Below are 12,663 nucleotides of genomic sequence, written 5' to 3'. Positions count from 1 at the left end.
TGGTATATTATTTTAAAATACAAATAGAGAAGAGTAGTTACTAAGAAAAAGTATGGTAAATGGTGTTAAAACTACATTGTTAATAAAAATTAAAGTTAGACTAAGAGTTGATGGTAAAAGTGTTTAATGAATGTAAAGTATGGCAAAGAAGCTGAATGTTAAGAAGAATTAGAAAGAGACATTTTTGGTACTGATGTTTAAATGTTAAGAAGAATTAGAAAGTTAAGCTTTTAATGTTGATTGATGTTTGAGGAAAAAAAACATTGATAAATGTTGATAAGAAAAGAGGTAAAGTTTATAGAGAAATAAAACTGATTAAATTATTGATGAAAGAATAGTAAGATTAAAAGGGAAAATATTTGTAGTTGTATTGGTAACTTGATTGTAAAAGGCTTCTAAGGAGTATTGTATCAAACATGTGAAGAAAGAAGTTTAAGAATAATTAAATGGTGTGTAGTCAAAATGAATGCATAAGAGAACAACATAATGTACTGCCTTGAGAAAACAGGAAGTGAAGGATTTAATTAAAACTTGACCCTGTGACAAATTGATGATGTAGTAAAAAGTTGAGCTATTAAGTAAGATATGACCATTGAATCCTACGTGAACATTTCAAATTTGAAAGCCATACATACTTCTTCATGGATGAAAATGTGAGGAACTGAGGCTTGTAGCAATGTGAGAAGCATCACTTATCTTCCTCTGTGTCGAATTTTATACTTCCACATCCACTAATTTGAAGATAAGAATTCCCCTAGTGGAGTTTGCCCCTAATAGGATAATATCTTCCTATTGTCCAGTTCTTATTCTTATGCGTAACTAACTTAGATTAGGCTGAAATTAACTTGGCTAGCGACATTTTGCTTTGTTAGCACTTAGTAGTTACACCAATTGCACCAAAATACAAAGGTAGAAACGCGAAAATGGTGGTTTTCTACACCAAACCTCTCTTTTCATACAAAGCACAGGTATATACTGGTCCCACATTATCACAAAACTTATTTTATTTCTCAGACAAAATTCCCTTTTCTTACATGAAAAATTTAATAATTCTTTTTGAGTATCCCCAAAGCATTTCTGGTGAAAACTTCCTCCCTAACACATGCACCATTATTGCTTATATGAAGCAACACATGCACCTTTTAGCTACACGTTCAATATATAATCTAGGAAAAGGGAAAAAAACAAAAACAAAATAAGATAAATGAAGGTTCCTACAACTACAAGTCAATTCATCAGCCATTATCTATTTCTTTTTTAATTTATTTATCTTTGTGACTGTAATTACTCTCTTTTTTTAACCGAACTTTTCTGAAAAGAAAATTGAGCTATAAGGCTCCATCTGCCAGAAAATACTAGCTTGTGACTTGAATAAAGCCTATCCTGATTATAACAAATTAGTATCTGCTACTATCTAATCACCCACCAAAGGAAAAGAAAGTTCTACTTTCTAATCATTTTATAACATCAATTACTAATGTTTCAGCCACATCTGACCAATAGAAAATTGAAACATTAACAAAGTGGCTAAGACATCTATTACATCTTCAACTAACCTTAGTCTAATATTTTACACTTCCCCTTCTGATAATTACACGAAGAGGGTGTCTGCAAAAAGCACCTTAAAACCCCTCGTAAATCTTAATAATGGGAAAAACAAATTAATGGTGAAGAAAGCTTCGAAATCAAGTGCTTGATAGCCATTATGTCCATCGAACTGACCTATATATGTAGGCCATTGAGAATCAATTGAGATATTATTTTGTGCATTATCAAACTTCATCAAGAGCAGTATGTGACATGAATGAAGGTAATTTCTCCAAAGCAACTTTAGGGTGGTTAGAAATGAAGACCAAGTACAAAAGTAAAACTAGATCTACAATTAAAAAAAGGCAGAGTTTGTGGAAGAGCTTAGCAAAACTAAGCTCTGTCTAAACACTAAATCACATGTGAACCTCTTCTCAACCATCTGCCACCGACAGTGCTTCTAGGACTTTTGAATCTTTTTTGATCACGGATAGCTAGCATTTCAAATGGTTAAATTAAAACTAGCACAAACCTTAAGGAAGGTATCTCACACTACATTCTATAGAGTGGAACACAAGTAGTGACTAGTGAGTGTTCATTTATTTTGTTTGCCCAATTTTATATTTGTTAATTCCTTTTATTTAACTAATTTATTCTGGACCGTGAGCATATATAAGTAAATATTTTCGAACATATCCTGTACAACTTAATTAAGTCATTTGTGTCAATCGGCGTTGGTGAATATTGTTATATTTGTTAATTCTGTTATAAATTTTTCATAGCTGAAAATCTTCCCCCACAAGTGAAGTCTCTTGGGGGTGCCTGCCATTCAGAGATGGACAGATCTCAGATGCTTTAATGAGGGACAAAAGAGACAAGTCTGCTTTGTGAATTCTCTGAGTTGTACTCTATTATACCAGTGAGTACAGAGCAGTTCAACCACTTCTAAGCAAACCATATGCTCAGCTGTATTCTCTTTAAATATTTATTTAGGTCCATCTATTTTTCTTCTGTGGACCCAAAAAATTTCCATTAGCGTCGTGAGTTTGTTAGATTTTTATGCTTGAAACTGCATCTAGTACACCAGCTCATGGTACCTCAAATTTAGTACCATTCAATTCAGCGTTACTTTTAACGACTTGTGCTCTCTAAATTTAAGTTTTCACGTGCGTTACCATCATGATGTAACCTCCTAGACTTCCGCTAAAAAATGTGGTGACATTGACAGGATAATTGAAGCTCCAACTCATGAGCCTTTCATCAAATTACTCAATTTTCTCAGGCAAGTTCAAAATCCTTCAGCCCATCCATCCAAGAGATAATTGAAGTAATTTCATATTAATAGATATTAAAAAAAAAAGGCATAGCATATACGTATATATTACAGTATAGGCTAAAAAAATGTGGGGAGTGGCCATCGAGTGAAGGTGTGGTAGCTGCTATAGGCACAACGCATACATTATGTGCATGCACATGTTACCTAAATAGAAAATTAATACGGGGGATGAAAAAGTCCAATCATGTATAACTTATATTATTCGGAACATCATTTTCTAATGTTTAGCATCTCTAACCCTTTTGCATATGAAGCTTCTGTGCAGTGTATGATCCATTATAACAACAAAGAGATCATAAATATCGACAAATACAGCTAACCTCCGTACTAAGTTGCCGGCAAAAAGAGGCACAAATTAAGGGAAGTAATTGCAGTGAAGTTGTTTGAGTCTCATTAACCCGTGGCTGCTAATAAGACATTCATGTTATGGTTACCACAATGAACGTGCCGGCTTGATAAATGAAAAAATGCCGGCACTTACTTGGTTCTTGACCCTTTAAAGTTAGCCAATATTATAGTGAGTAATTGAGCACGAACTAAGATCCAATGCACCCTTGTCTTAAAATAACATGGCACTCACAAGTCACGATGCTAGACAGCTACCACTACTTGTTTATATATTCACTGTGTGTGGTACTACTACTTCAATTCTTGTCAATGAATTAGAGATGCCTAATCTAATCAGATACCTTAAAAGTAATTAATCTGCTAATCACATCTTGCACCTAATTTGATCATCTACCTTCTATCTGTTGGAATGATTAGCTTAAGTACGGTGTGCATGAAATATATATTATATATACATGCATGAACATGCATAATGTGTTACAGTAGGACAGACACTGACGCATATTTAAGATTTATCTGTATAGGTAGAGCTTCTTTTGGACATTTATTATTTATTAATCGTATCGAAGATTTTTAACAAGAGAGGTCTGTTGTCTTTTTTTCTCTGTAGAATGAGCATATCATATTTACTGTTTGTTTTTCAGTGAACAAAATGCATTGAAATTCAATTTTTAAATATGTAGTAGTTTATATACAATTTAGAAAAAAGTAAATTATACACATTTTTTCTTTAATTTACCTATATTTATATGAGAAAAAAGACTATGTGCGTATCCTAAAAATAAGATACTATCATTTAATTACAAATCATCACAAAGGAAAGAGATGGTTGATTTTTACTATAATTATAGCACACACAATTAAATCTTATTTATAAATCATTATTATTGAGTAATATATAAGATACTTGTTAATATTAATGAAAATTTAATTATATCAGTTGTGAAAGAAAAACATATACCTATATGATACTTTTTAACAAAAATTGAGAACATTCAAACTATTATGCCGATTACATTAAAAATATGACTAAATAAAACTGATATATATATATATATATATATATATATATATATATATATATATGTATGTAGTATGTTGTAAGATTGTTTAATTTTTTTTATAATCATTTTAAAAACTACACTTGTCATAATTTTTTTATTGATTAATTGTATATAAGTTTCTTATATTGACAAATAAATATTAACTCTAAAAATAGCCAACAGAATCGGTCAAATGATAGAGATTATTGATGTAGATACATTAAGTTTTGAGTTATACATTAAGATTTGAGTTTCATTTTTATTGTTGTGTTATAATATTTTTTACCGATAAAAAAAAACTAAAAATATAACAGAAAAAATTGGTTACACGTGTAACAAAATAAACTTATCTTAATTGATAAAATAATTATTCCTTTTTAGTAAATGAATGAAATACAGATGGTCCAAGCTAGCTACAATTTTTTTTTAAAAGAAAAGTTTGAATTAAAATAAAACAATTTCTTAAAAGACTTTCAATAAAATTATACAGATCGTTTGTCTTATCTTCAACTCAAACTCAAACTCGCATGGAATGATAGAAAATATGAAGAAAGTCGAATATAATTTCAGATCTTAACTAATAAAATAAAGAGATTTAACTAACTATGTCATTTATGCAAAATAAATTAGCTAGCTACAATTGAGTTTTAAGTTGATGAATAATATAGAAATTTCGAATTTTAAATTGAACCAACGATATATTTTAATCTTTGACTCTGGATATCCGTAGAAATTATTTAGGAAATGTTTGGTCTTCATTCGTATTGAGACTTCAGTCTTAACTCTTTAACTTTTAAATTTGTACGATAATTTAATGCCAGTAAATATATGTAACCTAGCTTTCACGGTTTTCAGTTTTCACCTGCATTATGGGTGCTCTGTTTTACTGTGACGTGTATGAATATAAACTTCACAATTAACGGAGAGTAGAATCTCCATATTGCATCTGATAAATTCCATTAGTAGCTGCAATTTATTACAGTAGGTGTGACTATTATTTGCCACATAATAGAAAACCACGCATCACATTTTTACAAATATATCACGAATTTCATCCATTGAAAATATTTCAATTGACAACGACCCAAAAATTATGATTTTAATCATTTATGTATGTGAAATATATTAAAAAACAGAGAAACAGCCAGATCCAACATATTTGCATTCAACTTACTCTGGCAAATAAGAATTACTTTACTAATTTAAAACTCCAAACATATAAATGATATACATTTTTTATCCATGCAGATCAAATACCCTTTACAAGTTGTATTAAGACAAGTGTATTACAATAACCTTGTTTCTAAAAGGTTAAAAAAGAGAGAGAAGGAAATTAAGTAAAAATTTAGAATTGCCTTTGGATTAGTTCTATGATGATATGATCTTTATTCTTTAGTAATTTTGTTTTGAATCTTGAAATTCAGCGTATTTAATAAAATTGATTTATAAATTAATTAAAAATCTATATATTAGTTAAAAATTTATAAGTTATAAGTTAAGAGTCGAAAATAAAAAAATTTATAAACTAATTAATTGAATTAAAAATGTTTGGTAATATTGCTAATAAACTAGTTGGTTAATGTAAAATGACATATTCATTTATTTAGTGATGAGAGTGGGAGAAAAATATATAAGTAAAATTATTTTTAAATTAAAAAGAGTAAAAAAGAAATTCAAGTAATTAAATTAAAGAGGATAAAAAAGGAAAAAGAAAAAAATAACTAAGAGTTTAAAAATTATCAAATAAATTCTTCTTTTTTTCAAACTAACTTATTAACTAGTCAAACAAATTTACAAGTTTTTCAAATATTTTATCAAACACTCATTCAATATAAGATAGATTACGTTTAAAAGAAAATATTCACTTAATACAATATTTGACAAATATGAACCACCCCAACAAAAATTGTACAAATTACATAAAATAATTTTTGTATATATATCTTTTCATCGTTTAATTTATTATGAAGAGAAATATTTATTAATAATAAAAATAAATAAACATAAAAATGGTGTTGTTTGAGCTTAAGTTTACTCATACATCTAATACTATAGTTAAAAAAAATAGGATACGATCCCTTTTAACAATTGGGGGGTAACAAACATTAAATAAAATGAAAATGGCCAACTGGCACATCGAGACGGCATAGTGGATAGCCAACACTCCCTCTAATGGGTAGCCTAAAACTCCAAGTTCTTATTCTGCAATTTCAGAGTCCACCTAATCAATCTAAACAACTCCTGTGATGCCAAGAGAATTTAGCTGTATCATTGTGGCCCTCGGAGGAAAGATGGCATTTACAATACTCAATACTCTATACTCTAGATCGACGATTCCAAAAGGATATTAAAACAAAATAAGAGAGATAGAGGCAGATCACACACTAATTCACTCTTGGGCTCACATTAATGTACCAATTTTTAGTTGCATTATTAGTGCTAATCCTATGCTCACCTAGTCCACCATTTGGTTTTGGTGGCATGACATACTTCAACTGTGGCTGCAACAACAACAAAAAAACTTGATATTTAAGACAAACAAGGAGCAACCGAACCAAACCGACTAACAAGAATAAGAACTTGAAAATAAAACAAGCTAACATAAGCAAACCCCACTTGACAGTGACCCACCCAATGTTTGAGGACTTTTTCTTTACCAAATTGCCCTCTAAACGTGCCCCCTCAATCACCCAAGGAGAATCAATAAACAGCAGGCTTTGATTGGGATGTGAAGCAACTGGATAGAGGGTAACCAGTGGGCCCCACTTCGAACTCTTTTCTAATCCTACGAATCAAAACCATTCACTAATAGAAAGTCCAAAGAATAACGGCCAGAGAGTCGAACCTTTCACTTCAAGTGTGTGTAAGAGAGAGTAGACCCATTTCCTTGCCAAGAAAACTTAATTGCACTATTATAACAACAGATGTTACTACCCTTACTTAATCGGAAATGAAAGTTTTATTTTATCTGGATATTATATTACATGTAAATGTAAATGCATATTATTAATAAAATAAAAGAAAATTTGAATAGTATGAGAAAACAGAATCAAATATTACCATTTAAGTTTTGTCCTTTCCTTGATAGGCAGACAAAGGAAGGAATAGTTGGGGGAGGGAGTTAGTTTTAGTAGGTTGCTGAGGTGGTGACGTGGAGCAATCTGAGAGCGTTGGATTAGGAGTGGCGTAGTATCCTGAGTTGAGTACACGTGCTGCTATGATCCTCCCTCTCTTTACCACTCTCCCTCTTTTTTATCTTTGCTTCCATGCATGGATTTCTCCTCCAAGTGGAGAGAAGAGAGAGAGAGAAATCAACGCTCATTAACTCTAATTCTTTTTTTTCTCCACTCTTGCCTTGTTCATCACCATCATTGGCAACCAAGGTAACACAGCACAACATATAACATAACACCACACACCCACAACTCTCAACTCTACAAGTTTTTATTTTTTCTTCCAAACTCAACTGCCCAAGAAGCTTGTAGCACAGTAGCAGTAGTAACTAGTCATAGTAACCATAGTCAGTTTAGTTTTCTTTGCTTCTCAGTTCTCATTCTCTCTTCTTTTTCCTCTTTTTGTGCCTTAGATTTGGAATTTCGTTGAAACTCATGGAACCACTCTTTCTTTCTCTCTGCAGTCAGTGCAAAAAGGTAGCGTGATGCAGCTTTTGCGCAGTTTCGCCTCAATGATCTGATCTGGGTCGCGCTAGTTTTACTTTTCTTCTCTTCTGATTCGCGTAAGCGAGATCGATGAATTCAGCATTCTTGGACACTCTCTGATTCAACTTTCAACCTCCGAACAACCCTTTTGCCTCTCTGATCCGTGTCGGAATTCAATGGAGGGAGATCAAATTCAAGAATTCAAACACGCGTGCAAGTTCTGCGGCAAGAGCTTCCCTTGTGGCAGATCCTTGGGGGGTCACATGAGGTCTCATATCACCAACTTGTCACACGAGGAAAACGAGAAAGAGAAACTTCCAACGAGGAAGCTTTCTTCTTCTCTCAACAAAGACAAAGACACAGATTCTGAAGCTGCAGCCAACGCTGCCTATGGTCTCAGAGAGAAGCCAAAGAAGACATGGAGAATCTCAGATTACTCAAGCGAAGAGGCTTTGGTGTATGACAAGTTCTGCAAAGAGTGTGGCAAAGGGTTCCGCTCTTGGAAGGCTTTGTTTGGTCACATGAAATGCCACTCAGAGAAAGAAAGAGTTTCTAACAGCTTGGAAGATCAAGATTCTTGGACTAATGCTAATTCTAGCCACAAGGTGGTTATGGATAGCCAATCTGACAACGAAGGAACTGCTCCAAATAAGAGAAGAAGGTCCAAGAGAAGAACAAGGTACACGGTTGCTGCTACAACTTCTTCGGTTGTGTCTTTTGCCAATCCTTCGTCTTCTCTCTCTGAGGTTGAGCAAGAGCAAGAAGAGGTTGCTATGAGCTTGATGATGCTTAGTAGGGATGTGAGTCCTTGGAGTGGTCCTCATTCTGTTGCTGAGTCTTCTGACAATAACTCTGCTTACTTCGAAGCTCGATCTTCAGTTCGAACTAATTTGGTTACCAAATTTGATGGCAAGAAGAGCTTCACTCCTAACATAGGAAAACTCATCAAGCAAAGTGATGATAATAACAAGTGGCAGGCTGGCAATTTTGCTTCTGAAAATCCCAACTCAACTGGAGGGAAGAGTTCACAACTTTTGACTACTGCTGATACTACCGCTGCTGCTACGCAAATTCTTGGAAATGGATTTAGAGTGAACAAAAGTGGAGTTTCCAATAAAGAGTATGAAAAGGGAAACAAGTCTGAGCTTGAGTATGTGTCTGCATTGGAGGATTCTGAAGTTGAACATGGGAGGAGCAGAGTCAATGGAACAGAATCAGTTTTTTCAAAGTCAGCTACTACTGGCAACAAGTACAGTTCAATCAAGACAAAGTTCCTCGGTTCTGAATTGAAGTCAAGTAAGAATTGGGTGGACAAGGCTTGTGAAGCTGAATCTAGCAAGAACTCTAATAAGAGAGGCAAGTTTGAGTGTACCACTTGCAACAAAATCTTCCACTCATACCAAGCTCTTGGAGGCCATAGAGCTAGCCACAAGAAGATCAAAGGCTGCTTTGCTTCAAGAAATGAGAGTAGTGAAAACAGCATTGAAACTGATCTCTCTCCTAGTCCAACCACTGAAAACAAGCTCATAAAAAACAGTGACAATGAGTATCTAATGGAAAATGAACATGGAGCTGGCTTTCACAATCAGATGGGAACAGTAACTGAGTCCAAGAAGAGCAAGGGGCATGAGTGTCCAATTTGCCTCAAGGTTTTTGCATCTGGCCAAGCCTTAGGTGGCCATAAGAGATCTCACATGACTGGTGTGTCTGAAAGTAGAAGCTTTCAAATTCAGGAACCAGTGCAAGAAATTAGGGACTTCCTTGATCTTAATCTTCCTGCTGCTACTGAAGAAGAGAGTAATAGCCATGCTGACTCTAACAGACCCTGGTGGATAGTAGAAGACAACCACAAGCAGGAGGCACTGGTAGGCATGATCTCATAGCCAAAACTCAGAGTGAAGATTTAGATTGTATAGAAATATTTCTGCATTCATTTCATTAATTCTTTACAGGATATGTGTCTTCTTCTGTTTTGCTCAGATTTTACAACTAGTTCATAGCATTAGATGAACTTTCTATATGTTCTCTTCCTATTTTCTTTTTTCCGGGTGCTATTACATGTTATTACTTTGTTCATAGAACAATTTTCATTTCTTTGAAAGTCCAGGAATTGTAGCAGATATCTGTGGTACTGTTTGTTTTCACACACTTGAATTTTACGGGTGTACTTAATTGTATAATCATAAACTCCAAAGGTGACATGTTTGTGGGGTAATTATTTTTCTTTGCATCAAAGAGAAATGAATGAGGTGTTGAAAAATTGGGATAGGTAGCCCAAGTGATTACACATGAAGAGATAGAAAGGTAGATTTTATAATACACATAAAGAAGACATGTGAGCACAAGGTGGTTGTTTAGTCACCTACCATAAAACCTGACCACCCATCTATCTGTTGCTTCCTTCTCTTTCTTGGAACACAAGTGGTGTGCTAATAAATCCTTCTCACTAATGACTATGTACTCTCATAATAATTCATCAAGAGAGTGAAGGGGATGGCTGGACCACTACTATGTAACAAACTGAAATTACAATGGCACAAACTTGACGCAAAGTGCACCATACTAAAAATTTCAACTCAGCGGTTATAAAACACTCTTTTTCTTTTCTATTAAAATGACTTAATTTTTTGACATTTTGATCTTGGGATATATTAATAAAATGAGAGTTTAACCATACCATACCATACCAATTGATATGGATTACTAGATATTTGTGCTTACCATTTTGTATCTTTTTAATGTGTCACGCACAACTACTTTGTATGGAGGAAAAGTCTTGTGTTTACTCGGTTTTAGTACCTGGCAGATGGTTCTGTTTGCTGCTTTGTCGACTAATGCAAACATACGGAAAGGAAAGCTATGCAATCTGAACAGTGCACATTTGGTTACTACTTACTATTTAGAGCAACTTCAATGGAGTTGCTTAAACTAAAAAACTGTTCTTTGTTTTTTTGCATTGGAGTTGATTTATAGGGTGGCATAGTTCTTTATATAGGAATGATTCTTTACGAAGAAAAAAAAAATATTGCTTAAAAATTAATATTTTAATGATGGAAGAAACTAAGTACAAAAAAGAAATTATGGGTTTCTTAAAATTTGTGTTATTGGAGTAAAATGTGAGTGGATTGTTTAAATTTGATGTGCCACTTTGGACTCACTTTTAACATTTTAACAAAAAATTTGGAGATGCTATTAGCTACGCAGTCATTTTTTTTTTTTTTAAATTGCCTTGATAAAGTAAGTAATATCAATTATTCATAAAAAAAATATTAACAGTTAAAATTTTCATACATTCATGATTATATATATATATATATATATATATATATATATATATATTGTTAATAATTGACTTTTTATTAATGGCTAAAATTATTTGTTTTATTCTATAAATAAATTATTCATCTTTTCATGGAGTCGGTCTCTTTATAAGTAAAGTCATACATCTAGTTGTGATTTCATGTTCAAAGTAGAGATAATTATTATCCTTATAATAATTTTATTTATAATTTTATTAATCTTTATCCTTGTAATAAATGTAATGATTAAAAATAATGTAAAGAAATTTCTCCATAAAGATTTATTTTAACATCAAATATTACATTTTAATATTTTTTCCAATTTTTTTATGAATGTATAAATAATAAGGAGAAATCTACTTATTTTACTTAATAATTCATCATTTACATTGAATTTCAATGATTCAATCGTTAAATTAAAAAATTTTAATGTATAAATTTTTTGAAAATTTAAAAATCATATGATACTTCATCTTATTATCTGCCAATTTAAATTACTAAAACAATGTATCAAGTAATTTTTAATTTTTTAAAAAAATTACAATTTTAATATTAAATTTTTTTTAATCTAATGATTGAATTGTTAAAACTCAATAAGATGATGAATTGTTGAGTACAATAAATCTACCAAAAAAAATTTAAATAAGTGAATATCTCCTCATAAATAATTATCACATTGATGAAGATGATGGTTAAATATTCTTAATTCTAATACCAAATGAGTTATTTAATTACATTTCTCTCTAAATTTATTAATATATCTCATTCCATTAAATGAAAATGTTATTCACGATTAATACTTTTTGTGGTTAAATAATTTGTAACAAACCCAAAATCTAAAAAAGTTAATTATTTTGAAAATGAGGGGATAATATCCGAAGAAAGTCAACTTTCACAAATTACCAAATACCAATATTTATAATTGCCAACTCAATTTTCCTGACTAAGTACAAATTTTTAGTATACAACGTACTCTTGCTAATTGGTATAGTTTATGGCCATGTGTATATTGACATAATTAAATTTGAAGAAATGAAAAAACAATTGTGTGAATGAAAGTTTGACAAGAAACATAATAGTGGTTTAGTATTAAATTAAAAGTTTTATTTTTTTTTATCAAATAGCAGCCTTACATCATACCCAAATTGGGCCACGGGGAAAATTTAAAAGATAAAGTCTGTTTTAAACGAGAATAGGTAAAATACATGGCATCTCGTCAACTTAGTTTATAGAGTCAATGGGATTCGTTTGATTCCCAAAATTATAATTTGTGGTTAATATTTAATAATATCATTACAATTTAAATAGTAATAAAATGGAGGTTAAGATCAGATGCACTCTTCATCACATTGTGCCCCATGAGCTATAAATTGAACACGTGGCTATTACTATTAGTTTGTGTTTGTGGTAGGTGTCGTGAAATAAACAACAAATGATTAGTTCAGCTTTTA

General features: G+C 31.9%; 1 protein-coding gene across 4 annotated transcripts; it reads left to right on the top strand.

The window, feature by feature from the left end:
* The first annotated feature begins 7,405 nt into the window (after positions 1-7,405).
* On the top strand, positions 7,406-10,128 carry LOC109807649 (uncharacterized). 4 transcript variants are annotated; one of them, XM_020370222.3, is made up of 2 exons: positions 7,406-7,637; positions 7,892-10,128. In XM_020370222.3, exon 2 carries the CDS (start codon positions 8,090-8,092, stop codon positions 9,794-9,796), a length of 1,707 nt encoding a protein of 568 aa, XP_020225811.1. In that variant the 5' UTR covers positions 7,406-7,637; positions 7,892-8,089; the 3' UTR covers positions 9,797-10,128. The 4 variants fall into 4 exon arrangements, with proteins under 4 accessions (XP_020225811.1, XP_020225809.1, XP_020225810.1 ...); XM_020370220.3 differs by having other exon boundaries at positions 7,841-10,128; XM_020370221.3 differs by lacking the exon at positions 7,406-7,637 and adding an exon at positions 7,646-7,778.
* The last annotated feature ends 2,535 nt before the right edge of the window (positions 10,129-12,663 follow it).

The sequence above is a fragment of the Cajanus cajan genome, chromosome 5 (assembly GCF_000230855.2).
Source record: "Cajanus cajan strain Asha chromosome 5, NIPB_CcT2T_4, whole genome shotgun sequence".
In the NCBI taxonomy this organism is placed as follows: Eukaryota; Viridiplantae; Streptophyta; class Magnoliopsida; order Fabales; family Fabaceae; genus Cajanus; species Cajanus cajan.
Note: the sequence above shows the minus strand (reverse complement) of the source record. Positions and strands in the feature narration are given on the sequence as shown.